Source organism: Felis catus, chromosome A2 (genome assembly GCF_018350175.1).
Source record: "Felis catus isolate Fca126 chromosome A2, F.catus_Fca126_mat1.0, whole genome shotgun sequence".
In the NCBI taxonomy this organism is placed as follows: domain Eukaryota; kingdom Metazoa; phylum Chordata; class Mammalia; order Carnivora; family Felidae; genus Felis; species Felis catus.
This window is the reverse complement of record NC_058369.1, coordinates 3,909,691-3,936,062: the sequence shown is the minus strand read 5'-3', so window position 1 is coordinate 3,936,062 and position 26,372 is coordinate 3,909,691. Positions and strand designations below refer to the sequence as shown.

The 26,372-nt window shown below is 63.1% G+C and overlaps 1 protein-coding gene and 1 long non-coding RNA gene across 20 annotated transcripts in view; one reads left to right on the top strand and one right to left on the bottom strand.

Annotated features, from left to right (window-relative positions):
- PTPRS (protein tyrosine phosphatase receptor type S) overlaps window positions 1-26,372 on the top strand; it is a 95,872-nt gene that overhangs the window by 16,103 nt on the left and 53,397 nt on the right. For 18 of the 19 annotated variants that reach the window (XM_045044359.1, XM_045044344.1, XM_045044336.1 and 15 more), the window contains exons 1-4: window positions 12,648-12,795; window positions 18,863-19,049; window positions 25,413-25,558; window positions 26,025-26,166. In XM_045044359.1, coding sequence (XP_044900294.1) covers window positions 18,959-19,049; window positions 25,413-25,558; window positions 26,025-26,166 — 379 coding nt within the window. In that variant the 5' untranslated portion in view covers window positions 12,648-12,795; window positions 18,863-18,958. Of the gene's footprint in view, window positions 1-12,647; window positions 12,796-18,862; window positions 19,050-25,412; window positions 25,559-26,024; window positions 26,167-26,372 lie in introns of those variants that run through there. The other variant, XM_023250840.2, reaches the window with a different exon arrangement.
- Window positions 7,608-11,979, bottom strand: LOC123381877. Its single transcript, XR_006589416.1, has 2 exons — window positions 10,123-11,979; window positions 7,608-9,275 (listed from the first exon to the last, which is right to left on the bottom strand). It is a non-coding gene; the product is annotated as an uncharacterized LOC123381877 (long non-coding RNA).

Genomic DNA, 26,372 nt, shown 5'->3' with positions numbered 1-26,372 from the left:
GTCCCTCCTGCCGGCCACCGCGGATGGTTATGACGCTGTCCTCGCTCTTGATGAACACATCATGGGTGACAGGTGGGGAGGTCCCTGCCGACCCTGGCCCCGTGCCAGCCGTGGGCCCCGGCCAGGCCTGCCCAGCTCTGCCACCGGAGGAAATGAGATTGGCAGCCAATTGTTCCCCTCCAAGCCAGGCGCCTCGCTCCCCGATGCCCAGTTTCCCACACGTTTGCACGGATCGCTCAGGCCTGGTCCCCTCTCCCCACGGTTGTCCCACTGACTCCTTGGTGCCCCCTGCTGTCTCCACCGGGGCACAGCCCCGCCTCGGTCTGCTTCGTCCTCGGGCGTCTTCGTGACACTTATGGGGCACCTACTGTGTACCGGGTGTTAGGCTTGGCCGCTGGCGGCCTTTCTCACCCCAGACCCCCCTCCGCCACCTCCAGCCTGTGACCTTGAGCGGGTGGCCTGACGCCCCCGTGACTCCGTTCCCTCCTCTGCCACACGGAGAGAATTAGGCGCGGCGTTAGCGTGCGAACCATTTCGAGCGACGCCTGGCACACGGCGTGGGGTCTCAGACGTTAGCAAGTACTGTTGCTTGTCTTTAAGTTTGTTTGTTTTGAGAGAGAGCGAGAACGAGCAGGGGAGAGGCGGGGAGAGAGAGAATCCCGGGCAGGCTCCGTGCCGATGCAGCCAGCCCGACGCGGGGCTCGAACTCGCGAGCCGAGCGATCATGACCCGAGCTGACGTCGGACGCTTAGCCGACCGAGCCGCCCAGGCGCCCCCCGCCAGCGCTGTCCCTACTGTTCGGGCGGCAGATACGGGCCCCCGGTTCTCCTCCCCGCTTTGCACGCACCCCACGCCCACGGCCCCACGCTGCGCGCCTTCGCCAACCGGTGACCGGTGCCTCCTCCTTCCGGGCCGCGTGCTTTGCCACCGGCGCAGACAGAGACCCGTCCACCACTGCCCCGTTGCCACGGCCCGAGCCTGGTCCCACGCGGGCGTCGGGCGCGACTCTGAGGTTCCGTGCGGACTGCAGCCTGTAGCCTTGGCTGGGCCCCTCCCGGTCGGCCGCACGGAGCCGCCGGCCTCCCCCGGCACAGCCTGGCGGGACGGAACGGGTGTCCGCTTCCCTTGGCTGCCCCCGCGGAGACACTTGTGCCTCGGGGACGGCGTGGGGCTTGCGACTTTTCTCCCGCGCCCCGAGAAGGGCTTTGGAGTGTTGAGCGCAACAGGAGTGTCTCTCGGGGAAATTCACCGGTGGGCATTTGTTGAACACGGTCTGCGTGCTGGGCCCCAATCCACGCGCTGGGAACGGAGGGCAGCAGACGAGTTAAAAGCCGGGGTTGAGCGTCTGACTCTTGGCTTCCGCTCTTGGGTCACGCACGAGCTCGCCACTCAGGAGTTCGAGCCCCGCCTCGGGCTCTGTGCTGCCTGCGCAGGGCCTGCTTGGGACTCTCCGTCTCCCTCTCTCTGTCTCTCTTACAAATAAGTAAATATTAAAAAAAAGAAAAAAGTCCTGCTCTCGTGGAGAATCTCGGGGAGAAGGACGAGAAACAAAGTTTTTAACTAGGTTCCTGCTGAATGCCTTGCTTGGAAGACAAATAAAGCCACGGGGGGGCAGGCAGATGATGAGTAGGGGTTATTTTAACGGTGCAATCAAGGCAGGCCTCCCTGAAGAGGTGACGTTTCAGTACAACCAGCGGGAGATGAGGGAGTGAGCAGTGTGGGGTTCTGGGGGACAAGTGTTCCTGGTTAGGGGGAACAGCCTTTGCAAAGGCCCTGGGACGGGACCAGGCCTGTTCATGGGAGGGAGCGGGGGGGGGGGTGCTCGTGTGGATGGAGCAGAATGAGCTCAGGGGAGAGAGAGGGAGGTGGGAGGGCAGGGGGGAGACGGGGCAGGGGGCAGGTCGTACAGGGCCTTGTGGACCACCTGGCCCATTTGGCCTTTTACCCTGGAAACGCCGCGGGCAGAGGAGGGCAGACGGGACTCGGGCTCACGGGCGCCCTCTGGTGGCCGCGGCTGGGGGGGGGACGGAGGTGGGGGTGAAGGTCAGAGGGGGGCAAGGAGGAGTGAGACTGCCTTTGTCCAGGTGAGCGGTGACGGGGGCGGGACCAGATGGAGAGGAGGGTGGAGGGAAGCAGGGGCTGCAGGGTGGGGGTTGAGCCGGGATCAAGCTGATTCCTCAAGGACAGCGGGGGCAGGCGTGGGGGCCCCTGTGCTACCCCCGCCAAAGTTCCCAGAAGGCCAAGGGGCCGCTGCTTCCCGGAGGCGGAGGCGTTGGAGCGGGCTTCCTGGAGGAGGCGGGTAGGGCTGAGGTTGGAGTGCTGTCAGCACCAAGCTCCAGGGGGGCTCGCGGGTCAAAAGTGTTGGAATTTGCTGGAGGGGGCTGGGTTTGCGGCCCAGAGAGGTTGAGGCGCTTGCCCACGGGCACGGACCCCACTTGCGGGCCCACGCGCCCTCCTGTCTTGCTCCTCTCCCTTCTCCCTCTGCGTTTCCCACCCCCAGGGCTGCCAGCTTCAAGTTCTTGGTGGTTTCCAGGCTCCCCCGGGCTCCAGCTTGGCACTCACCTCCCGCCTCCGCGCACCCGGGGCCTGGTGCCAGGCGGGCTCGAGGGACGGGGGTCTCGGTGAGCACCCTCCTCCCTTTTACACCCAGGGTTTCCTCTGCCCCTGCCCCCGCCCCTCCCCCCCCCACGCTCCCGCTAATGATGGGCGAGGATTGGGAGGGAGCAAGCGAAATTATATACACACGAACATATAAAAATTAGTTTAGGATCTGGGCCAAGAACCACTTGCGCTTGGCCGGGCATTGTGGGTAATTCATCGCCGATTACCATAAAAGCCAGAGCCTAGCTGACAGGCGGCCGCGGGGCTTTTGTTTAAGATTCTGATGAATGTATAATCCCTCTCCCGGCCTGGAGCCCACGGTTTCCCCCACCCCCCGTGGCTGTGGGACCCCCCCCCCCCGCCCCGCCCATACTCCCCACCGTTGAGCGCAGGCCCCCAGCCAGCACTGGTCCCATCGGGGGCACTGCCTCGGGGATGCTTGGCTTGGCATTCAGTGCCCACCGTCATCGCCTTGTGATGCAGCGTGGCCTTGGGCCCGGTTTCCCTTAGTCCTTCCTCCGCTCAACACACATTTATTGGGCTCCGACTGTTTGCATGGCCCCACGTGGGATGCTTGGGTGACCCAGACGGCTGCTACCGTTTGAGAGTCTGGGGGCTCCCGGCCGATGAGCAGGCAAGCGTTTATCCGTCTTTAAAGATTCCCCATCTCTTGCCCAGGAGACGCAGATTAAAACCACAAGGTCCCATTCCTTGTCCATTCGCTTGGCAAAAATGTCTGGGGCTGTTGTGATATCCAGAGAGGCGACGGCGGGGTGGGGGGGGGGGTGGGGGGACCAGACCCTCTGGGCGCCACCAGCAGGAAGACCAATGAAGCACGGCCGCTTTGAAACGTCTCTCATTTTTCATTTATTTTTCTGGACAGAGAACCCGTGCACGTGGGACACACAGTTGAGGGCATATAGAAGAATGCGCGGTGGAGACAGTGTCTCCCCCTCCCCACTCCTTCCCTGCAAGCGGCCACCGCGCTCCTTCCGGGACAGGGGTCAGTAGACTCCCTGTAAAGGTCCAGAGGGTAAAGCTTCTGAGCTCTGTAGGTTGCAGGTCTCTGCGAAGGCCGCCGGATTCAACAGGGGAGTGGATGGGTGTGGCTGTGTGCCAATAAAGCTTTATTTATACAAACAGCCGGAGGGCCACGTTTGGCCTGTGGGTTGAAGTTTGCCCCGCCCCCGCGCTCCCTGGATCTGTCCAGCGTCAGCCGCGCGCTGATAGAAACGCTCTGTACCTGCGTCCCTAATAAGGCGGCCCCTGGCTGCCAGTGCCCTTGAAAGGGGAGCGTTTGAAACGGGGCTAGCCTACCTGAGGCCTTGAGTTTCCCCTTGTATTCCGTTCTCCGCCTGATCTTCGCCAAAAGGCTGGGAAGCGATACATTGTATCCCATTTTAACGTCAACAGCCACCCGCTGCTGGGCATGGCTACCATTTTGGACGGTTATCTAGAGAGATCTGTGAGCACTTAGTGGGCGGGTAGATGTGTATCCCTGTGTTTAACCACATGGTAGCATCTTTTACGGGCCGTTCTGTACCTTGGTGGTGTCTTCCCCCCCCCCCCTTAAAAATATAGCATCTTACAAGTAATTTCATAATTGTACATCTGGCTTCCCCATTTCTTTTCACAGCTGTGATACTAATCTCATGATGCGAAGAGATGCTAAACTTGTACATCACTCTTTGCTTCCTTGCCCTGTCCCCCCGCTGGCGGACTCGGGTTGCTGTTAAGTCTTTTGTTGTGATGTGTCCGTCAGATAAGTTCCCAGAGGCGGTGGAAGCAGGCCCAAAGGGAGCGCGCGGCCCCCTTCCCACCCCGACCCCCTGGGCGCCAAGAAGGAGGTCCCCTGCGGGGCCTGGGAGGCATTGACAACTGATTGATTCTTGAATGGCATTGACCACGGCATTGGGTGAGGTCGAGAGAAAAATGGAGGCAGCCTGAGGGTCCATCAGCAGGGGATACAGGGGCGCAGCCCTGTGAGGGGGGGGATTCAGCAGGGGACGGGGATACAGGGGCGCAGCCCTGTGGGGGGGGGATTCAGCAGGGGACGGGGATACAGGGGCGCAGCCCTGTGAGGGGGGGGATTGCACAGCAGGTGAGCAGAGGGTCTGGGGATGATGCGTGGGCTCCATAGATACCGTGTCACTTGAAAGAGCGCCTGGCAGGGAAATGATACAAACAGGATACATAATACAGTTTCACTGGGTTCTCGAGTTACCTCTGCTCCGTGACCTCGTGGCAAAGATACGCAGAGATCGGCACCGAGCAGCAGCAGAGGTGGCTTCTGGGGGCAGAGAAGAGGGACTCTCCCTTCCTCCCTTCCACAAATGTGTCTGCCGTGTGCCAGCTGCTCTGTGTTCCAGGCAGGAAGAATTTTTAAAAAAAAAAAGCAAATTTCCTGCCCTCTTGCGAGCTAGCCCTCCAGTTGGGGAGGGAGAATAAACAAAGCACAGAAGAAGGAGAAAAAAAAAAAACACCCCGCGTCAGATGTCAGGGGCTGGTGTATTGCTCTAGGAAAGAGAAAATTCAGGGAAAGGGGATGGGGAGTGCAGAATTTTAAGTCAAGGGTCTGGGAATGCCTTGCTTGAACGGAGGTGGCGAGGGAGAGGGAGCCAGAGAGGGTTCAGGAGAAGAGCATTCCTGGCGGATGGACAGAGGGTGCAAAAGGCCTGGTGGTTAGACCTCCCCAGACACTCGCTGAGCCCAAGCCGGTGACCTTCTGCGCGCCTGTGCGCCCTCCCATCCCTGCTCCCAGGGAGCACCGCCTGCCCGAGGCAGCCGCTGGGCGATGATTAACGACTAATAATAAAGATACCACGTTGGGAGCCAGTGGTCTGTCCTTACGCCTCCGAGTGGCAGCCAGCCCCTGCCCAAGTGTAGACGGCTTAGCCCCAGATGGGCTCCGTTAGAGAGGCTGTGGATTCCGGGGCCCTGTGACTGGAGAGGTGCGGCAGGAGAGCAAGGCCGGGGAGGGGAAACTGAGGCACGGAGAAGTCGTGGGGGAAGTTGGGAAGCAGCTGGGGTTCAAGTCCCAGCTCCGCCAGTCATTGCTGGGCCCCAGTCCCGTGCCTCAGTTTCCCCACCTGGAGAGTGGGAGGGTCACAGTAGCAGGCTCTGAGGGGGTTCAGCGAGCTGCCTCTTGCACACCCAGCCCAGGAGTAACAGCCAGCGCGCTCGGTGACAATCTGCTGTGTGCCCGGCTCGGTTCCGAGTGCTCGGCACATCCTAAGTGCTTAGCGAGCATGTCACCGCCTCCTGGAAGCCTGCCTCCTTCATAGGTGAACTCCCTGAGGTCGGGCAGGGGCCGCCTGGGTCATCCTGTGCTCAGCCTGGCACAGGGGTATACAGGAGGTGCTCTATAAATGCAGGTGCGTGTGCAAAAGGAGAGTTGTCACGGGAGTGTGCTGATGGTGCATCCCTCAGATGTGTTCATTCTTCAAAGGACATGCCCCACCCCGTATCGCGATCATCCTGTCTCCCCGCTGTACCAGTCCCTTCAGTCCCTAGAGCTCCGTGTACCGGCTTCCACCTCAGGGCCTTTGCACATGTCCGTAACCTCCCTCTGCCCGGAACTTCCTCTTTACTCCCGTCTTTGCATGGCTGTCTTTTGTCCCGGTCCCTCCCTGGAAGAGAACCCTCGCAGGTCGTCTGCCGTGATCCCCGGACTCAGGATCGCACCTGGTGTAGCAGTGACCGAGACTGGGTCCCACCTTCCCAAGGGAGATCATTCGAGGGCTGCACCCACCTTGGCCCCAGACACCTCTCTGGGCTGTGCCTCAGTTTCTGTGATCTTTAAAGGCCCCCGAACCCACAAAAATCAGCCCCAGGCATCAGAACAGCCAGTCCTCTGCACAGGTGGGAAAGCTGAGGCCCAGAGGCCGGGGAGGACTTGTTCAAGACCACAGAGCCCTGTGGGGACAGGGCAAGGCGGGGGGGGGGGGGGGGGACACAGCCACAGGATGGGGCTGTTTGGGGGCGGTCTGTGATGGAGGAGGCATCCGGCCTCGCGGAGCTGCACAGACCAGCAGTGACTCCCCTTTCATTTCGCAACAGTTCAAGGAGAAAGGCTCAGTCGGGTGCAGAGTGATCTTTAACACCAACACCTGCCAGTCTCTTTATAACCGTGCCGGCTGCTGGCTTTAGCAACAGTATCCAAGGAAAATGGGAGAACTGGGTACATATTTTCATTGTAACAATTTTTTTCTGGCGACTTTCAAGGCTTGGCAGTTAGCGCCCGGCATTACCGAGTGCCTAAAGTAAATTAGTTTAAGGGAGAGGCATGAGCCAGTTGAATGAGAGATTTAATGAGGGATTGGGGGATGTGGCAGAAGGAGGGGAGGGTTTGGGGGGGGGGGACACCAGGCACGTCCTCACTGGGGACCTGGCGAGTGCAGAGAGGACACAGCCAGATCCAAGAAGCCAACTGCGGCTGGTTTCAGGTGGGAGATGGGGTGCCAGGCAGGACCGGGCCTGGCATGGGGAGCTGAGTCAGCTGCAGAGTGGAGGCTGGCTATGGCTCGGGCAGCAGGGGGCGCATTTCTGCCCTCGGGGCTGGAGCGGTCCTTTATGTGGCGGCTGGTTCGCAAGCCAGGTAGAGACCCAGGGTCAGACCGCCGCTTATGGCCCCAGATGGAGGCTTCCGGCCTCTGCCCCGTCTCGCAAAGCAGCCCCTCCGGGCTTCCCGGAGTCGCTTAAGCCATTCATTCGTGTGTTCAGTCGGTCACTTAGAAAGCATTTACGGAGCACCTGCTGTGTGCCAGGCCCTGGGACGCAGCCGTGAGCAGAACCGACACAGCCCCACCCCCCACCCTTCCCGCCTCCCCGACTTCAGTCTCCTGCGGGGGCCCCCAGAACTTTCTGTGACTCTAGAAATGTGCTGCATCTGACCCCCGTCCCCCCCCCCCCAGCCATGCTGGCGACGTGGCCAGTGTGAACTGAATTTTAAATTTTGCTCAGTTTTATCCACTTTTCACGTAACGAGCCACGTGGGACAGCGGAGATCTCGATAGTAAACAGGTGATTCTTTCGGATGAAAATAAGTTGTGGAAAGAAGAAACAAACAAACAAAAATTTAGAAGGGTGTATGATAACGGTGACAGGGTGGCTGCCTCAGCTGCAGCGATTAGTCAGGGCGTCTCTGAGGAGGTGACGTTTGAGGGAGACCCGAACGGTGAGGAAGAAACGGCCGTGAAAGTCCGGGGAAGATGTTCCAGGTGGCATAGACAACATGTGCAAAGGCCCTGGGGCAGGGCTGGGCCCGGTGGGTTGGAGGAGCAGCCAGAGGGCTGGTGCACCCAGGAGGGCCGGACCTGACTCAGGTGCTCACGGGCGCCCTGTGGTAGCTGCTTCGGGCAATGAGGGTGGGAGCTGGGGGATCCGGGTGACCGCACCGGTCCAGCCAGGCAGGGCGGGAAGGCTGCATGGAGAAAGATGGACGAAGTCCCAAGACATTTAGGAGGGAAACTTGAAAGGATGGGGCTGCCGTCGGCTGAGAAAGGGAGCAGAGTTGCTGGATCCAGCCACACCTGAAGGCGAGCGTGCTGGATCTGTCCAAAGGGAAAGGAAAGCGGGGGGCCCGGGGGAACCAGCAGGTGAGAAAGGCAGCCGGGGAGCCAGGGCGCGCCTGTGGTGGGCAGTCCCCCTGCCGTGTGGCCGGCAGGCAGACACGGCACCAGGAGCCTGATGTGAGCGTGGGCGAGGTGGGCTTCTGGCCTGTCCACACTCAGGGCCCCGGGTCATGAGTGCCATGCTGGGTGGGAGGGGCCGTGGGGCAAGCTGGTGGAGAGGAGAACAGAGAAAGCTGCCCAACCAGTGTCTCTTCTCAGGAGGCGAAGGACGTGGAGTTTGGTGACTGCCCCTCGATGAAACTTTCAGGGACCTTGGCCGCAAATGTGAGGAACGTGGGACGGTTGGGGCGGGGCAGGGGAGGGCTGGGGGTCCTGCCCACACGTGCCCAGGGTGCAGTTTTGCCCACAGCCCTATCAGGACGCATTTCAAAGGCTTTGAGGGTCTCCCGGCGGAGTCGTCCCTTGCCGGGGGAAGTTATCTGCGGGAAATGACGAGGCGCAGCCTCATCTGTGGAGGTCCCTGTCTCTCAACGTCGCTTCTAATGGAGATCAAGCGGGGACCAATTCAACTCTGGGGGCAACTGGCCACGTAATACTGATCCCCGCTCGGAAAGGAAGAGTGCCCATTTGCACCCGGAGGAGACTGGAAGGAGGCAATCAACCTCAGGACCTTTGCACTTGCTGTTCCTCCTGCCGGAAACTCCGTTCCCATAGGTGTTTGTATGTCTGATTGGCTTACTTCATCCCGGCCCGCCCCAGAGGCCCCTGCAGACCTCCCCCGGCTTTCAGGGCCACGCGGTGAATCCTGTTCCCTTTTTGGCCTCTTGCGTAACCGCCCGGCATGATGTTATGGACAATGTTCGTGGCTCTGTGGGTGTCCCGTCCCTGCCCCCTGGGGGTGGGGGGGTGGGGGGCGGGGGAGCTGGCTCTGCCCGGGGGGTCTTCAGCCCAGCACACAGTAGGGGCCCAATAACTGGTTTGTGGACAGAATGAATGAACACGACCACGTGCTGGCGGTGTCTCTCCGGGCGAGGGGTGGGTTGTGAGCCAGTCTTATTTTCTTCTTTATGCTGATTTTCCCTAATTTTCTGCTGCACGCGCCTATTTTATAATTAGAAGGAAAGTTATTTTGAAAAAAATTACCCCCAAATGTCCCAGCTGCGGGAGCTGACGTGATCGAGCCCCGCGCTCCTCCCCAAGGGCAGCTGCCTTCTGGGTGGATTCAGAGGACACGGCAACAACTGCGTGTTCAGGGGGCTCCCAGGGTCGGCCCTCAAGGGCACCGGCCGGGCCACGCGGCCGGGAGGGTCTGCCCGGAGCTGGCTGTCCTAGCCTTCCAGGGGCTTGAATCAGCCCTTGGGAAAAACCGGCCGGCCCTACCTTCACGGTCTGTCCAGAATGTTCCCCCCCTCCCCGACTCTCTGTTTCCACCTGGTTCAGCCCCCTTATCGCTGGTCTGAGCCCCGGAGGTCCCCTCGGCCCTGGCCCCCACCTCCAGTCTGTCCTCCCCGCAGCAGCCACCAGAGGGCGCCTGTGAGCACCTCAGTCCGCCCCTGCCCTCTGCCTACATCCCTCCAGGGCTCACGCCTCCCCTGGGGCAAAAACCCAAGTCCTTCCTGTCTCCCCGAAGGCCCTGCATGACCTTCCCCGTCCTCTCTCAGCCCTCCCCCCCTCCCCCTCGCTCACTGCTTCAGTACACGGACCTCCTCACTCCCCCTCCCCCATGCCAGCCAGGTCCTGCCTCAGGGCCTTTGCACCGGCTGCGCCCCCAGCCTGGAGTGCTCCTCCCCAACATCCACGTCTCCTTCATATTCTCTCAGCTCTTTCAGGTCTTGGCTCAGATGTCACCACCTTACCCCCCACGCCCCCTCTTTAATACTACACCCCACCGCCGGGAATATCCCCTCACACTTTTTTTTTTTTTTTTGTAAATCTTTGTAGGACTTACCACCAGCTGACCCACAGTGGTTGTTACCTCTTCTGTTTCCCATCTGTTGCCTGCCCTGGAGTGTCGGCTCCTTAAGGGCAGGGATCTTTGTCAGTCTTCGCCACTGCCGTGTCCCCAGGGCCTCACCTGGGCCTGGTGTTCAGAAATGTTTGTGTCAAAAAAGAACGTGGGGGAAAACGGATCCATCACGAAGACACCATAGAGTGCGGCCTCTGGGGGGGAGAGTAAGGTTGGAGAGGCCTCTCCTGGGCCAGGAGGGTCCTGACTGTTTACGCAAATGTTTGCTGAGCACCTACTGTGTGCCATCAGGCCCCGTGCTGGGCATGTGCTCTGATCAAGGCAGAGGCAGCCCCAGCGCTGCCCTCTGAGGCCCCAGTCTGGCCGGAGAGGTGGACCCGTACCAGGCAGTTAACAGAGGGGGTGATCAGAGCCACGATGAGGGGCGAATAGGGCACCGTGCAGATATGGGCCCCTCCGCTGGGAGAGGCCAGATACAGGCCTCACTCCTGCCCCAGATCCCCCCACCCTGACCAGGGGGGTGGCTGTGTTCCCAGCCTGCTGCGGTCACCACCATCGCAGGGAGGCAAGAGGTCATCTCCGGGGGGACGTGGGCAGGAGGCCCAGGCGGGGCAGGGCCAGTTGGGGAGGAGGGTGGCGGGTCCTCCGGCATGTTTGCCCCGGGTCACACAGCCTTGGGCGTCCTGACAGCTGGCTTATGTTACAGATGGGGAAACCGAGGCCCGAGGTACGGGTTCTTACTGGAGATCGCGTGGGGAGTCCCTGGATTCAAACCGAGGTCTGCATGAGCCCTGTGCCTGGACAGAGCACCTACTGTGCTCCCGGTTGCATTTCCTGAGGGCCCACTGTGTGCCCTGCTGAACTGGGGGGACTCCACACCCGTGTTGACACAGAGCGCCTCCTGGATGCCCCACGTGATGCTGGGGTGCCAGATGGCCCACCTCTTAAAGCACCTACTGTGTGCCTCCCAGAGTCCGGGCTCTGGGGGAGAGAAGATGTCAAAGAGTCAGCTTAGTAGGACCTAAGGGGGCAGGTGAACAGTCTGCGGCCGCACACTTCGCAGAGCGCCTACTGTGTGCTCGGTACTTTGGGGACTCCAGTACGGGCCTCCCCAGTGCCAGAGGAGGTGGGGTTAAATGTTCCATTTCGCAGAGCGAGGAACTGAGGCACGGAGCGCCAAACGGGCAGATCACCCAGCAGCAATGCCGGGGAGCCGTGGGGGGGTGGACCCCTGGCCGAGGCAGCCACAGCTGGGCGTGGAAAGGCCACCAGGGGAGGGGGTTGTCCCTGAACTTGATCGGGGTCTCCCCTGGGCTGCTAGCCTCCTTCTCGCCAGTGGGCAGTGAGCTTCTACAGGGGGCTTAACATTTTAGCGATTTGTTTTTTTTGGGCTCCAGGCCTCCTGCAGCATTGTGGGTAAGGGCTCAGCCTCTGGACCCTAACCTTGGTTCGACTCCCTGTTCCTCCCGACCGCGAGCAAGTAACTTCTCCCTCTTCCCCGTTTGCAAAGCGGGGTGATGGTGGGGGTGACGGGAGCGCGTACGTGTGCGCACGGTATACACTAAGAGCCCAATCAATACATATTCCTAAAGGAACGGGAAGCATTTTCACCAGGGATCGGAGCAGATGGGGAAGCCGGCCCCCTGCGGTGGCTCCTGGGTCTCCGCCAGGGTCCCCGGCCCTCCTTGACCGCTTCCCCCGAGCGCCCTGGGCCCGCAGGACCTCTGTATGCCCTGCCCCTCGGATGGAGTTTTCAAACCCGCACGGGGCGGCAGCGCAGGCCCGGATTGGCTGCCCGCGTGGGGCTGCCCCTCCTCCTCCCGCCCCCCCTCCCCTCCCCTCGGCCCCCCCCCGCCCCCCCGGGGTGTCTGGGACCTGGCTCGGTGGCCCCATCTGTTTCCAATCTGGCCCTGTGCGCACTCTCCGCCCCCTCCTCAGGGCTGTGGCTGGCGTGGGGGCCTCTGCCTTGGTGTCCCCCGCTCATCCTAGCGGACCCCAGCAGGGGAGGGCGGGGGGAGCTGCTTTCTGCCCGCGCCCCTCCCCCACCCTCGGTGGGGGGTGGGGCTCGGAGTGCAGGGGGCGTGGCCTCTGTCTTCCAGCCCAGACTGGGAGGGCATCTTTCTGCCCCTTCCCCGACCTCCTGTGTTTGGCTGTGTTTGGGGAGCCCTCTGCCGCCGCGTCCCGCATCCAGCCCCTTCATCCGTTGCCATGGCCACGATCAGCGCCTGCCAGAGAAGGGGGGGCGGGGTGGGGGTGGGGGGGCTCCCTCTGGGATCAGGCTTACGAAGCGGGGGGTATCTCGGGCTGTGCCCCTTGGGGCACCGCTTCGTGCGTGTGCATGTTGGGGGAGCTTGGTTACCCCCTCGGAGGCCTCCTCCTGCTGTCCCCCGCCCCCTGATGGTGCTCCCCACTAGTCCCCCCGCCCCACTTCCGGCCAGGGCCCCGCCCTGCTCCGGAGCCCCCTCCCTGGGCCCGCCCCCTGGCCGCCCCGCCTGCAGCCCCCGCCCCCGGGCCCGCCCCCGGGCCCGAGCTCGCGGGGCCTTGGCCTCTCCCGAGTCCTAGCTGCGCGCCGCGCTCCGGGCTGACCGAGGGACGGGCGGCAGCGGGCCCAGCCGAGGGGGCCCGGGCCCCGATCTCCGCGCCGAGATCCGCGGGGTGAGTGCGCCCGGATCCCCTTCCGTCTCGAGGCCCGGGCTGCGCTGGGCTTTGTCCCCCACCTCGCCTCCCCTCCAGGCTCCCGGGATGGGGGGGGGGACCCCCGCGTTCTCCCCCACCTTCGCTCTGCTCGGGCCGGTCCAGCCACCCTCCAGGGACAGCTCAGCCCCCTGCTGCCTGGCGCCCCTCCCCCCGCCCCCAATTCAGGCCAGTCGCTGGGACTTAGGAAAACTCCGGACCGTTATGCTCCGCGGGGTCCCCTCCCCCGCCTGGCCCCCAGCCCGACCTCCTCCCCCACCCTCCTGGGGGCGGAGCCAGGGTCCGGGCGGCCTTCTGCCAGCCCAGGGGCGCCCTGATCGGGGTTCTGCATCCCTCCGCTGGGAACGGGACTGGGGTCCCCCCAAAAAACTCACAAAGTTTTCCTCTCTTGTCCCTCTACCCCCTCGGGTCTGTAGATCTCAGGTTAATGCTGTACCTTGTTGGGGGCTTTAATGAACTGGGGGGGGTCAGCTCCCACTTTTCCACTTCCTGCCTCTGTCCCCCATCATTGCCCACCAGCCCCATATCTCAGCACCCCCTTTTGTTGCCTCCAGCGTCCTGCTTCCCAGGATTCCTTCTCGGAGCCGTGGGCCACCCAGAGGGTCTTGCTGTGTGACTTTGGGGCTAGGGGTCCCAGCCACCCAAGTCCTGCCCGCCCTGTCCCGAACCTCCTCTCCACCCCTAAGTGTGCAGCAAACCCTCAGAGCAGACGCGAGTAAGTTACAGCTGGAGGCCGTGTCCTTGTCAGCCTCTTCTTCCTGTGATGTCTCCCTCTGGCCTCGGTTTCCCCCTCTGAAATGGACGTGATCACAGGGATGATGTGGGTAAAGTGCCAAGTGGCCGGGCACGTTCCCAGGGTGCAGACGGGGCTGCCATCTTGGAGGATGACAGACCTGTGATGGGGGACACACATGGTGTGGGGGTAGCCCCGAGGGGGCCCTTGATCCAGGCTGGGACACCCAGGAGGGCTTCCTGGAGGGGGCGGCAGCTCAGTTGAGACCTGAGGATGGGTGTGAACGCTGGAGTTTGATGGGGATTAGGAAGGGTGTGTTGGGTAGTAGGATTGGGAGGTGCTCCTACCCCTGTGTGAGCCAGAGGGCAGTGGCTAGGGGCACCAGCCTGGCCCAGCAAGGCGCTGGGCATGCAACATGATGGGGTCAGCAGTTCTGAAGGCTGAGGATAGGAGTCGGGATTTTAATGGACATCGATGGGAGCCATGGAATGTTTGAGAGCAGAGGAGGGACAGAGTCAGACACGGCCACTCCCAGCCCCAGGACGGTGGGTCAGGGCTGGGCTAAGGAAGGGTCCTGGGATAGGGGGAGGAGTCCGGAGGGGTCAAGATTCAGTCTGGGGTGGGGACATCCGTGGCTGTGCCCTGGAGGGTGAGTCCACGGGTGGGCCAGCTTGGGGAGGGTGTACCGGGTCAGGGTGCCCGTGTTGCGAAAGGCCCAGAGGCCTGAGGCGGACCAGTGCCTCTTGGGGGCTGTGGTAGTCTGTGGGAAGGGGCAGCAGGGTGGGCCCAGCATCACACCTTTAAGGGTGGAGTTGGCAGCCGGGGCACCTCGGAGGTCGACCGAGAGCTGGCCTCTGGCCTGCGATCTTCGCCCAGCCGGGCGGCCTCCGTGCTGTGTGCCCCTCACCTTACAGCCGCCCCTCTCTGAGCTCACTTCCTCATCTGTCAAACAGAAGGTAGCATGTCAGAGGGCTCAGCACACACTGGGGACACCCAGCTGGCATTACCCATTCCTCCCTGTGGGGCTGGGCTTGGCTCCCTATCCGCCCCTCCTGTCCACTCCTGACTGCGGGGGACCCCTGGGGACACAGCACCCAGTGCGTTTTGATGGTTAATTAAAGGCGGCTCCCTTGGCTGGTCTCAGCCCATTCTCGGAAGGTGGCAGGGCGGGCCCTCCTCGGCCCCACCCTGAGGCCTCTTCCTGGGTGAGGTGGGGGACATTGAGGCCCCAAGGGGGAGAGGGGCTTGGCTGGACCCGCTTTGAGGCCACCAGTGACTACAGAGGTGTTTGGACCCTCCTTAACGCTTTGGTGACACAGGGATCCAGGAAGCCTGGAACCCCAGGTCCTACCCTCGAGGGTCTCTGAGGCCTCAGAAGAGGGATTCTGGGCAGGAGGAAAGTCTGCGGGTGCAGGAGGGAGGGGGTGGGGGGGCGGGGGAGGTTGTGCGGAGCTGGGGACTCTTCCCTGGTTTGCAGCCTTACCTGCTGCCCCTGGCCGTGGGCCACGGGCCGTGGAAATCCCCTGGCGGGTGGCTTGTGCCCGTGAGCCCCTCCCAGGCCAGGGCGGACCCTGAGGAGGGGGCAGGGAGAGGCACTGGGGTGTCCTCAAGCCTCAGGGGACAGCCTCGTGCATGTGGCACGGAGCCTGTTTGCTGCCCAGGCCTGGGTCATAATTGCCCCTTTATGCTCCCTGCTCCGCGTGGGTACACGAGGCCGGCTCCGGGATCTCGTGACCCGCACCCTGGTGACCGGCCAGAATGGGTATCTACCCACGCCCTGGTATCTAGGCCTCGGAGCCCCCAGAGGCAGCCCGGAAGCCTGTGCTGGGCCCAGAGAGGATCATCTGCTTTCCTCAGATCACACAGCAGCCAGGGAAGGACACGGTCATGTGTTTAAACGTGGGCTCTGGACCCAGGGTCCCACCCAGGGGCCTGGGGCGAGTCCCCGCGCCTCCGTGAGCCTCAGTTTTCTCATCTGTGAAGGGGGGGGGGGCACCTGCCTCCGACAGGCAGCCCCTGCCACGGAGGCCGCTCTCGCTGATGGCCGGGCGCGGTGGGCGGGGCCCCTCCCAGGGTTCTCCTCCCTCCCTCCCCCCCCTCCCCAGAGCCCAGCCTCGTTTGCCATCTGAGTTATTTTCTGCGACTCCCACGGGTGGCTGCTTCCTTGTTAACGGCCACGCCATCTCCAGGAGCTTGGGGTTGCCGCCTTATTCAGCCCCAGTGCACCTGCCTCAGTTTCTTTTTCTCAACAGGGGCAGGATTGGCGGCCCAGGGTGCTTTACCGCAAGAGGGGCAGGGAGGAGGCTCGGTCAGGTGTCAACCCGGCCAGGTCCCTCCCAGCTCAGAGCTGCCAAGGGCTCCTTCGTGCCCTGTGGGTCCAGTCCATACCTACCTCTCTGCCCAAATCTCTCCCCTCCCTCTCCTAGGATCTCTGGGTTCCGTTTCTTGCCCTTCCTCGTGCTGTTCTTTGTGCCGAGACACCCTCCCTGTTCCCATTCGCCCTTTAATTTTCAGCCGAATGATATTAAATGTGGGCAGTGGGCACAGCACATGCAAAGGCCCTGGGGCAGGACCATGCCCGGCATGTTGGAGGAACAGTAAGGAGGCCTGCATGGCTGGAGCAGAATGAGGGAGGAGGGAAGGACAGGGAGAGGATGGGGCAGGTGGTGCAGGGCCTGGGGAGTCAGGGGAGGCCTGGGGCTTTGGCCCCGGGGGAGGTAGGAGCCTTGGAAGGGCATGGGCAGAGGAGAGCAGCATCTGATTCAGGTGCCCTGTGGCTTCGGGGGGAGGAGAGACTGTGGGGGCGTGGGCGGGAGCTGGGTGCATTGGCCCCGGTGGGAGATGATGGGGCTGGACCGGGTGGAGGTGGAGGAAGGGGTAAGACGTGAGCAGAGACCTGCTAGAGTTGGAAGGCAGAACTGATGGGACTCAGTGATGTTTTTCCTCGACCCCTTGCAGGAGACCCCACCGCCAGCGCCAGGGGCGCGCCTCGTGGCAAGTTCCCCGGGGGGAGGGGGAGAGGGGGACGGGGCCCGAGGGAGCCTGGAACCTTGTCCCTTCTGTGGGGCGTGTGACGCTCCCCTCCCCGCCTCCTGCCCCCCCTTCCCGCTGTGCCGTCCGGGGCCCTGGACGCCCCCAGGGCTGCGCCCTTCCTCCACGGGCTGGCGTGGCAGATTTGGAGGCGCCCGTGCCTGGATTAGCCCCGTCCTGCCCAGACGTTGAGAAGGCGTGGGCCCTGCGAGGCCGGGGCTCTGGGAGCCAGGGGGTAATTAGGGGCCGCCCTGTTCTGAAGGCGGCTGCTCCTGGAGCCCCTCCCGGGCACGGGGCCCGTCTGGGACCTCTGCGCCACGCCTGCATTCTGGGGGCGGGCAGGCAGAGGGGGAGAAGGAGGTCGCCCTCCCTGGGGTCCGTGGTGGGCCCAGCAGCCCCGAGTTTGAGCCCCCGCCCCTTCCCCAGGCAGGCTTTCTGTGCGGCCTCAGTTTCCCCAGAGGCTCTCCGAGGGCCCGCCCAAGCTGACCCGTGTTGTCTGGGCCGGAGCCCCCCCCCCACGGCGGGGGGCACAGGGGACGGGGCTGTGCCCTGGGCTTCTCTTTACCCACCTGCCGTGTGTGTCTGTGGTGAGGCTGCGTGCGTGTCTGCGCGTCCGTCTGGTTGACCGCGGGCACACGTCTGGGTCCGGGGTGCGCGGGTGCCGCTGGCCCGGATCTGACCCCGCTTTTTACGCGGTTCGTCCACCCGCCCGTGACCCTGTGCGTGTGTGTCGTCTGGCTCTGTGCGTCTGAGGTCTGATTCTGTGCCTGTTTCGTGGCCCGCGTGCGGGTGTTATTTGCCCGACTCCGTGAGCGGACCCGTCTCTGTCGCCTGACTGTGCGAACGCACTTGTGGGTCTGGGGTCCGTCTGTGGCCCGTGTGCAGGCGTCCTTCGCCCTGTCTGGTCTGACTGTGTGCAGGGCGGGTCCCCCTGACCCTCCCCCTCCCATCCTGGCTTCCCCACCCCCGACCCCGAGCCATGATCAGGCCACCACCAGCCCGGCCTCCTCCTGGGGCCCCTCTGGGGCCGGGCGAGGCGACCGCAGCTGGGTATTTTGGGAGCCAGAATCACAGGGACTTGCTCCATCATTATGTGGCACCTATCCCTGTGGTCATGGCCCGGACCCGCCCGGGGCACGGCCCGGGGCGGGCGTGGGGCCGACCCGGCCACGGGGGCCTCATCCTTGGGCCCCTCCCTGCCTCTCCCCGGCCCTCTGCCCTGGCTCTGGCCAAAGCGGAGAAGACTGGGGAGGGGGCTTTGTGACCAGGGGCCCTTCCACCCTGGCAGAGCTCAGATCCTCGGAGGAACCGATTCTGAGCGATGCGCGTTCGCGTGTGATTTGCACCCTGGGGTGAAGGTGCGGAAGGCGGCCTTACTCATGTCGGAGGCTGCGGGATGTGAACCGGGCGGCGGGGGTGGGGAGGGGAGCTTCTGGAGGAAGTGACAGCTGAGCTGAGACCTGTCACGCAGCCGTGGGGGGACAGCAGAGGGCACAGCAGGGCCAGGGCTCGCCGGCGGGACTGAGCTCCGTGTGGCTGCGCCTCCGGGAGAGGAAGTCCTAGCAGAAGCAGCTTCCTCTGGGGGCAGCGGGAGCCGCGGAGGCGTTAGAACAGGGCAGGGGGCAGGGGCCGGCAGGTGGGCGGAGGGACGATCTGTCTGGGGGCTGAACGGGGCGCCCAGTCGGCCAGCAGCACCAGCTGGGGCCTCGTCTTTCCGGAGGCCCAGCCTGGGCGGGGAGGTGTTCCGTCCTGCCTGGGGGCTCGGCGAGGCTCTGAGGTCCGGGCTCCGTTGGTGGGGGGGGGCTCAGCCAGCGGCCGGTGGCGGGGTGGGGGGGCGTCTCAGGCCACTGGGACGGCCACGCAAAATCCCACAGGCCCCGTGGCTTACAAACAGCAGCCCCGTGTGTCTCACGGTTCTGGAGGCTGGGAGTTCAAGATCAAGGGTCCTCTGGCCCCGTGCTCACGAGGCAGAGGGGCTGAGGGGGCCCTCTGGGGTCTCTTCTAGGCGCTAGTCCCGTTCCCGAGGGCCCCACCCTTGTGACCGAAGGCCCTGCTTCCTAACACCATCACACGGAGGGTGGGTTTCAGGGCGGGGATGTGGGGGGGGCACGCACCTTCCTTCTGCCTCCCCAGCGCCCCGCGACCCCCGCCCCATTGTCCCGTAACCCTTTCCCCCAACCCCATGACCCTCCTCTCCTCCCTCCGCCACGAAGGCCCCCCGGATTGCCCCTCTCCCCTCTCACGGCCCCTCCGTTGTCTCTGCAGACGCTGTCCCGTCTGACGCTGAGGCCTCTTCGTGAGGGACCGGGGGGGCCGTCGCCCTCCAGGGCGGAGGTCGGAGGTCGCAGGTAGCTGCCCAGCATGGTGCCTGCCTGGGGCCCCGGAGTGGCCTCTGTGGTCGGTCCCGTGGGCCTCCTCGTGGTCCTGCTGGTCGGAGGCTGCACGGCAGAAGGTAAGCGCCTCCTGCGGGGTGTGCGGGCGTCTGAGTGTACACGTTTGCGAGTGGACGTGTGTCCCCGCCTCCTCCCCGGGGCCTCTGTGCTCCACGAATGAGGCTGCCTGAAGCGCCTACCGGACCCCGGTCCCGGGAGGTTCGGAGGCCAGGGATAACGATGGCATAAACAGCAATACCGGTAACGACGATGTCATCGGCTCTGTGCCGAGCCCGGTGCTAAATACAGACTTGGCCTGCTTAGAGCCGAGCGTGCTGGGTCCATGACCTTGCACAGGTGGAGCCAGGGGAGGCTTCTTGGGAGAGGGGGCATTGGAGCTGGGGCTTTGTGGGTGTGTAGGAGTTCGCTGGTGGAAAGAGCGTTACTGGTGAAGGCGCGAGCACGGAGAAAGGCCTGGAGGTGAAGAAAGGGGCTGGTGTCGCTGGGGGCGGGCGAGGCTTCGGTACTGGCAGTAACGTGGAAAGAATGAGGGTCAGCCCTGGGCCCCACGCTGAGACCCGACCTACCGTCAGGGGCCTAGAGGTATCCGTCAGGGCAGCAGGAAGGAAGCAGGGATCTGCGGTTAGTCGGGGTGCGAATCCTGACTTTGCCGTCACCTGCTGTGTGACCTGGGGCTGGTGGCTCAACCTCTCTCAGCCTCCGTTTCCACAGACACGTCTGCGTCCCAGCATTCGCGTGGCAAGGACGCACAATAAGGCCCCGTGGCTGCTTGGCACGTAGTAGGCCCACGGTCCCACGTTACCACGGGCGCGGTAATCACTGCCGCCGGGTGAGCACAGAGACGCGCACGCTTGCCGCGTCTGTTTGTGCTTTTCCTTGCTTTCGTGTTGTTTTTTTAGCAAATGCCGAACGCGTTCAGATCAGCCACCGCAGCCTGACGGGATGAACGCTGCTGTCACTGTTCCCGTAGTACAGATGGGGGAACTGAGCCACAGTGACGTTCCGTGACGGCCAGGAGGTGGCCAGGCTGTGTTTTGTGAGAGCCCCGGTGTCCTGACTGTCAACACCACGCTCCCCGCCCCCCCCCCCCCCCCCCCGCCCCGGGCCAGTAGCTTCCAGCCGCGGCCGGGCTGTCATCCATCTGGTCACTTCCCAGGACCTGTGCCTCGCTGGGCTCTGTTCCAGGTGGTGGAACAGCAAGCCGAGGTGCTAGGTGTTTTAGTATTTCATTCATTCGTTCGTTCGTTTACTTATTTTTGAGAGAGCAAGAAAGATCACGAATGTGGGGGAGGGGCGGAGAAAGAGGGAGACAGAATCCCACGCAGGCTCCCTGCTGTCAGCGTGGAGCCCAACGCGGGGCTTGATCCCATGAACCGTTAGGTCACGATCTGAGCTGTAGCCAGAGTCGGATGCCCAGTGACCGAGCCACCCAGGGGCCCTCATTCATTTATTTAATGCAGGGTCAGCTTGTTCCCTGGGGCGGTTGTCCCGGGCACTGTCTGGGGTGGGGGGAGGGTATAGCAGCATCCCTGGCCCCACCCACTCTCCGCCAGGAGCCCCCCACCCCCACCCCCAGTTGTGCCGACCACAGGTGACCCCAGGCAAGAATGCCTCGCCCCCAGCTGAGAACTACGAGTTTTACTTCCGCGAGTTGAGTAAATAACGCGGTTACTGCCTTGGCATCTTGGCGCGGTGGTTTTTGCCAGCCTTGGGGAAACTGAGGCTGCCAGAGCCAGAGATTGTGATTGAGGGGGGGCCACAGAATTTGGGGACTACCCTGGCCTGGGTTTACATCCTGGCTCTGTCGTGTGCCCACGGCAGATCTGTGCTCTCCCTCATTCGGTGCGTTTCTCATAAGCACCTACTGTGTGCCGAGCACTGGTTTAGACGCGGGAGAAAAACGTCCCACCCCTTTCCGGAGCTCATCATCTAGCGAGGGAGAAGCACTGCGTGTGTTGGATGGTGGACATCTGGGGATGTGGGTGTAGAGAGGAAGGGTGGGGGCTGCATTTTAAAGGGATGGGGGAACATCAGGGAAGGAGGTGGCATCTGAGCAGAGACCTAAGGGAGCTGAGAAGCGCACCCTGTGGGCATCTGGGGGGGAGGGGAAGTGTCCGAAGCAGAGGGAACAGTACGTGCAAAGGCCCTGGGGCAGGACCCAGGAATGTTGGAGGAAGCCCGCGTGGCTGGAGTAGAGTGAGCGAGGGGGAGACAGGGAAGAGGGGAGGGCCTTGGGGGCCTCAGAGGGGACTTGGGGCTTCTCCTCCGGGAGAGTGGGAGTCCTGGAGGGCTGCGGGCAGAGGAAGGCGGCACCTGGCTCGGGTGCTCACGGGCGCCCTCTGGTGGCCGCCGCAGGGAGCACAGACGGGGTGAGGGCGGGGCCCAGGTGACTGCGTTGCTCCCAGTGAGCAGGTGGAGAGTGTCACCCAGGTGGGCAGCTGGGGCTGGCTCAGGGGGGCTCCGTTGGTGGGCCCTGGGTCGTTGTTGCCCTGTCATTTGCGGTGTCGCTCCTGCCCGACCCTCAGACCCAGATCTTCCTCCCGGAGGCGGAGGCATCTTGCCCCCGGAGGCGGGTCTGCTCCACAGGCGCTGTGTCCTCTGGGACCCCGCGGGGCGTAGGGGGAGCTACAGGCACCGTGATCTGTGCCGCCAGCTTGAGGGTGGGGGCTCTCAGGCCACAGAGGGCCCACGTGGGCAGCGGGAGCCCCCAGCCGGCTCCGAGAGGAGCGAGTTGTGCCCCAGCAAGGGCTTCTGGTCCTGCGGGGCCTTCCCAGGATGCCGTGGGGCAGGCCCAGGCGGGTTGGAGGGGCCCGGCGGGTGGGGTCTCCGGCTCTGGTCCGGCTTCTGCTCTGCAGAACCCGAGCTGGAAACACAGAACTCGGGCCGGGGCGTTCCACGCAGCCTCCGTGCTGTTCGTATCACCCCCCTGACCCTCAGGTCTCCTCGTGGGTGACACGGAGATGCCGAGGCGCTCTCGGTCCCGAGGACCCACCTCCCCGTTCGTCGACGGTGCTGTTTCCAGGGGCCCCGGGTGGGGTCCCAGGAGCTTCTCGTCCATCACAAGCTGGGTGACCCCCAGCAGGTCTCACCCTTTCTGAGCCTTGGTTTTGCCTCTCTGGGTCCCCGGCGAAAGCATCACGCTGGGTGTCCCCTGGCCCGGGACGGACGGCCGCACCCCAGAGTGCCTTTCTTGTGTCGGGGGGGGGCCCTTTGCCAAGAGGAGGAGGGGAGGGTTTGTCCAGACGGGAGACTCCAGGCGTCCACACGAAATGTTGGCGTGGGGGCGCGGCGAGCCGACCGGTCTCTTCCAGGCTGTGTGTCACCCCAGAGCCGCCTGGGGGTAGCCTGGGAGGGCGTCTGCCCTGCAGAGAGCGGGGGGCTCAGGTCAAGAGCCCCATTTTCTCAAGGGTCACCGGGGAGTGGGGGTGGCCCCGTGCCCCCCCTGCCGAGTGGCACGGGACCAGGTATCTTGGCCCAGCGTGGTCAAGGCTGTGAGGGGGGACGCCCAGGCGGCCGTGTGCACAGAGGAGCTCCTGACCCAGCCCGTGGTAATCTGAGAAGGCTCCCCAGGGGAGGTGCTGGCCTAGGGGAGCGTGTCCGGGCTCATCAACGGCTAGCTGGATGCCTCCTGCAGCCCACTTCTGCCCCTCCTTCCGGGGGCTCCCGAGGGAGGATTTCCCCCGAAGTAAGATTCCTGCCCCGGCCACAGTGACTTTCCTCCGTGACGCTGGCTGGGGACACATATGGCCCCAGTCACCGTTCCGAGGCTTGGAGGAGGGGCGACCGAGGCCGTCAGAGCCAGGGAGGGGCCGGCCCAGCCCCGGCTCAGCAAGGAGCAAAACATCTGAATCAGGCCCACGGCCTGGAGGCGATAGGAGCCTAAGACGTGCGCCTGTGGACAGAAAGACCCCGGGTTCAAACCCGGGTGGTGTCCTCTGGGCCGTGTGACCTCCCGGAAGCTTCTTAACCCTGAATCTGCACAAGATGACGAACAGTCACGGCTTCGTGGGGCTGCACACGGCGGCCAGTTTTCAAGAGATGGCCCCTAAAGTCACACACGGTCACATCAGGGGGAGCAGAGCTTTGAATAAGGGAGGCGAGGCCACTCAGGCCACTGGGACGGGCACCCCTTGTTCAAAGCCTCGCCTGAGCCGTGGGTGGGAGAAGCCGGGGCCTGTGGGCACCAAGACTGGGCTCCCGAGGCCTCCTTGAGCTGCTTCAGGCTTCCAGGCATCCAGAATTTTCCAAGCGAACCCACGCGGGCCTCTGCTGTTTCCTTTGATCTCAGAGGCTTAGGGACCCAGGATTGCTGTACATAGCTCGAGGCGGCCTCTTGTCTGCTCCTCCTCGGACCCCAGCCTTTTGCTTCCCTAATATTTTTCTTTTATCAGCTCACCTTTTTATCCAAATCTTGCGTTTTTTTAGAATATGCATGTTTTGGGGGAGAGTACAAGCAGGGGAGGGGCAGAGAGAGGGGGACAGAGGATCATCTGAAGGGGGTTCTGTGCTGACAGCACAGAGCCTGACACGGGGCTCGAACTCACGAACGGTGAGATCGTGACCTGAGCCAAAGTCGGATGCCCAACCGACCGAGCCACCCAGGGGCCCCTCAAAATCTTGTTTCTTAAGAAATCCTTTCTGGGGCGCCTGGGTGGCTCGGTCAGTGAAACGTCCAACTCTTGGTTTCCGTTCAAGTCCTGATCTCAGTTCATGAGTTCGAGCCCCACATCAGGCTCGAGATTCTCTGTCCTTCTCTCTGCCCCTCCCGTGTGTATGCACTCTCTCTCTTTCTCTCTCTCTCAGAATAAATAAGTAAACTTAAAAAATCATTTCTATTTGGGGTGTCTGGGTGGCTCAGTCGGTTAAGCATCCAACTTCAGCTCAGGTCATGATCTCACAGTTCGTGGGTTCGAGCCCCACGTCGGGCTCTGTGCTGACAGCTCAGAGCCTGGAGCCTGCTTCGGATTCTGTGTCTCCCTCTCTGTCCCTCCCCCACTCATGCCCCGTCCCCCCCCCTCAAAAATAAACATTTTAAAAAATTAAAAAAAAAATCATTTCTATTTATCTTTAAATAGTTGTAAATCTCAAAAAGGTAGCAGGTCGGAAGGGCTTCTCCCACTGTGTCCAGCCGCCTGGTTTCTCTCCTGGGGCGGCCCTCATCTCCACACACGCGCGTGCTCCCTTTCCCCCGCCCCATTTCTCTTTGGCCCTTTTTATGTTTCTTTTCACGCAAACAGGAACATCCGCTGTCCTTTTTCCCACGCGACAACATCTGTCCCGTGCTGTTCCTTCCCTAGTAGTGAGAGACGCACCCTGGTCCCAGGATACGTTCAGCCGGTCCCCTTTTGTTGGATACGGACGTTGTTTCCCGAGGGACCTTGCCAGCCGGTCCAGCCCCGGAAGCTGTTGGGAAAAGTCTCGGGAGTAACTGAATTCGTTGAACGAGATACATTGTAGCATCGCTAGGAGAGGAAATCCATTGTCCCTTTGGGCCATTTGGAGGTTACTGTGAAAAGTCAGTAAGAAAGAAAGTAATGGCGATGTACCTCCACGGACACTGTCACGTGTCCAAGGGGCGGAGCCGAGGCTGTGGACGGGGTTAAAGACGCAGCAGGCCCCGCCCGAGACCTTCTGGAGAGACCGAGTCCGTCAGATCAGTTGTGAGCCAGCCCGTTTCACGGCTCGGCTCGGCCGCCGGCTGGCCGTGCGTCGAAGCAAAGGCCTTGCTTCTCTGTGCCTAAAGTTTTATCGTGTGGGGACCGTGGCGGCCCCGGCACTCAGCGCTGTCCGAGGGTGAAATGTTGCGGAGCTAGCCCCCTGCATACACTAGGCGCCCAGTAAGTGCCTGCTGTGCTGGTTGTCAGCATCTTGGGCCTCAGGAAACCAGACCGCCCTTTCTGAACTTCTGCTCCCAGCGCTGACCCCTCTTGCTGGGACGGACGCCTCCCAGGGATTGAGAGGCTGGAGCCCCGGGTTGAAAATGCGGGCTCTGACCTCACATCCCTTGGTCACCTGCTGCTACTCCGCTTGGTGCCTCACTTTCCCCACCGGTCCCAGCAGGGATCAGACCAGTCACCTCCTTCCAAGTCTTTAGGGCCAAGGACCCTCCAGGGCTTGGCCGGGCGCCACTGGGGGCCTCCAGGTGCCAAGTCTGAGGACCCCAGAGTCTTGGGGGAGGGCTCCCCATCTCCCATGTCTCGGGCGCACTTGGGAGCGTGTGCGGCTGTGGTCTCGGGCGTGGGCGTGGGGAGGGCGTTCGGACTCAGCGTTTCTCTGCCTTCCTCCTTTCCCTCCCCTTCCCCGGGGCCCACGTGGTACTTTGTGGCTGGGTCGGGGATAGAGGGCACGTCTGCGTGGCCCCGTGGGGTCCTGGCCTCCTGCCTGGGCCCGCCACACCCCTCCTCTTCCTGCTGTATCTCCAGAGCCCCCCAGGTTCATCAAAGAACCCAAGGACCAGATCGGCGTGTCGGGGGGCGTGGCCTCCTTCGTGTGTCAGGCCACGGGCGACCCCAAGCCACGGGTGACCTGGAACAAGAAAGGCAAGAAGGTCAATTCACAACGCTTTGAGGTGAGTCTGGGGTGAGGGGAGACAGTCGGGCGGCAGAGCCCCCTCCGCACGCGGGGCGGCCGTAGCTCGGCCACAGACGTCGCAGAAATATCTCCCAGGGGTCACACGGGCTGCCACCCTCCGTGGCCAGAGCAACTGTCCCCCCTCCCCGGCCGTGTGTCCCCGCCTGCCGGCTCAGGGGTCCTCCCGGCCCTGCAGGCTGTGTGCTGTGTGGCCTCAGGCAAGGCCCCGCCCTCTCTGTCTCGTCTCACGCATCAGCCGCACTTGTACACGCGGCACGATTCACGCGCCTGTCACACGGACTCCCCTGTGCCGCTCACGCACCCACATGCCCACGCGCCCTCCTGCACGTCCCCGGGCCCAGTCTCTGCCCGTGGCGCATTTGTGCACGGGGTGCCCGTGGAGGACGCAGGCCCAGCCCCTGTCCCGGTCGCCGGCCTCACCTTTCTCCCCTCGCCCACGGCAGACGATCGAGTTTGACCAGAGTGCGGGGGCCGTGCTGAGGATCCAGCCACTGCGGACACCCCGGGATGAGAACGTGTACGAGTGCGTGGCACAGAACTCGGTCGGGGAGGTCACGGTCCACGCGAAACTCACTGTCCTCCGAGGTACTGGCCTCCCGGGGGGGTGGGGAGGGTAGGTGGGGGCGGGGGGGGGAGGGACAAACCTGAGAGGAAGAAGCATCGGAAGTCTTGCTTTGGATTTGTCTCTTTGGGGCACCGTGATGTCCCTTCCCCAGCCTGTCACACCACCGGGGTCCAGAGCCTGGCGGGAGGGATTTACTGAGGCTTTTCAGGAGAGCCGCGTTAAGGGA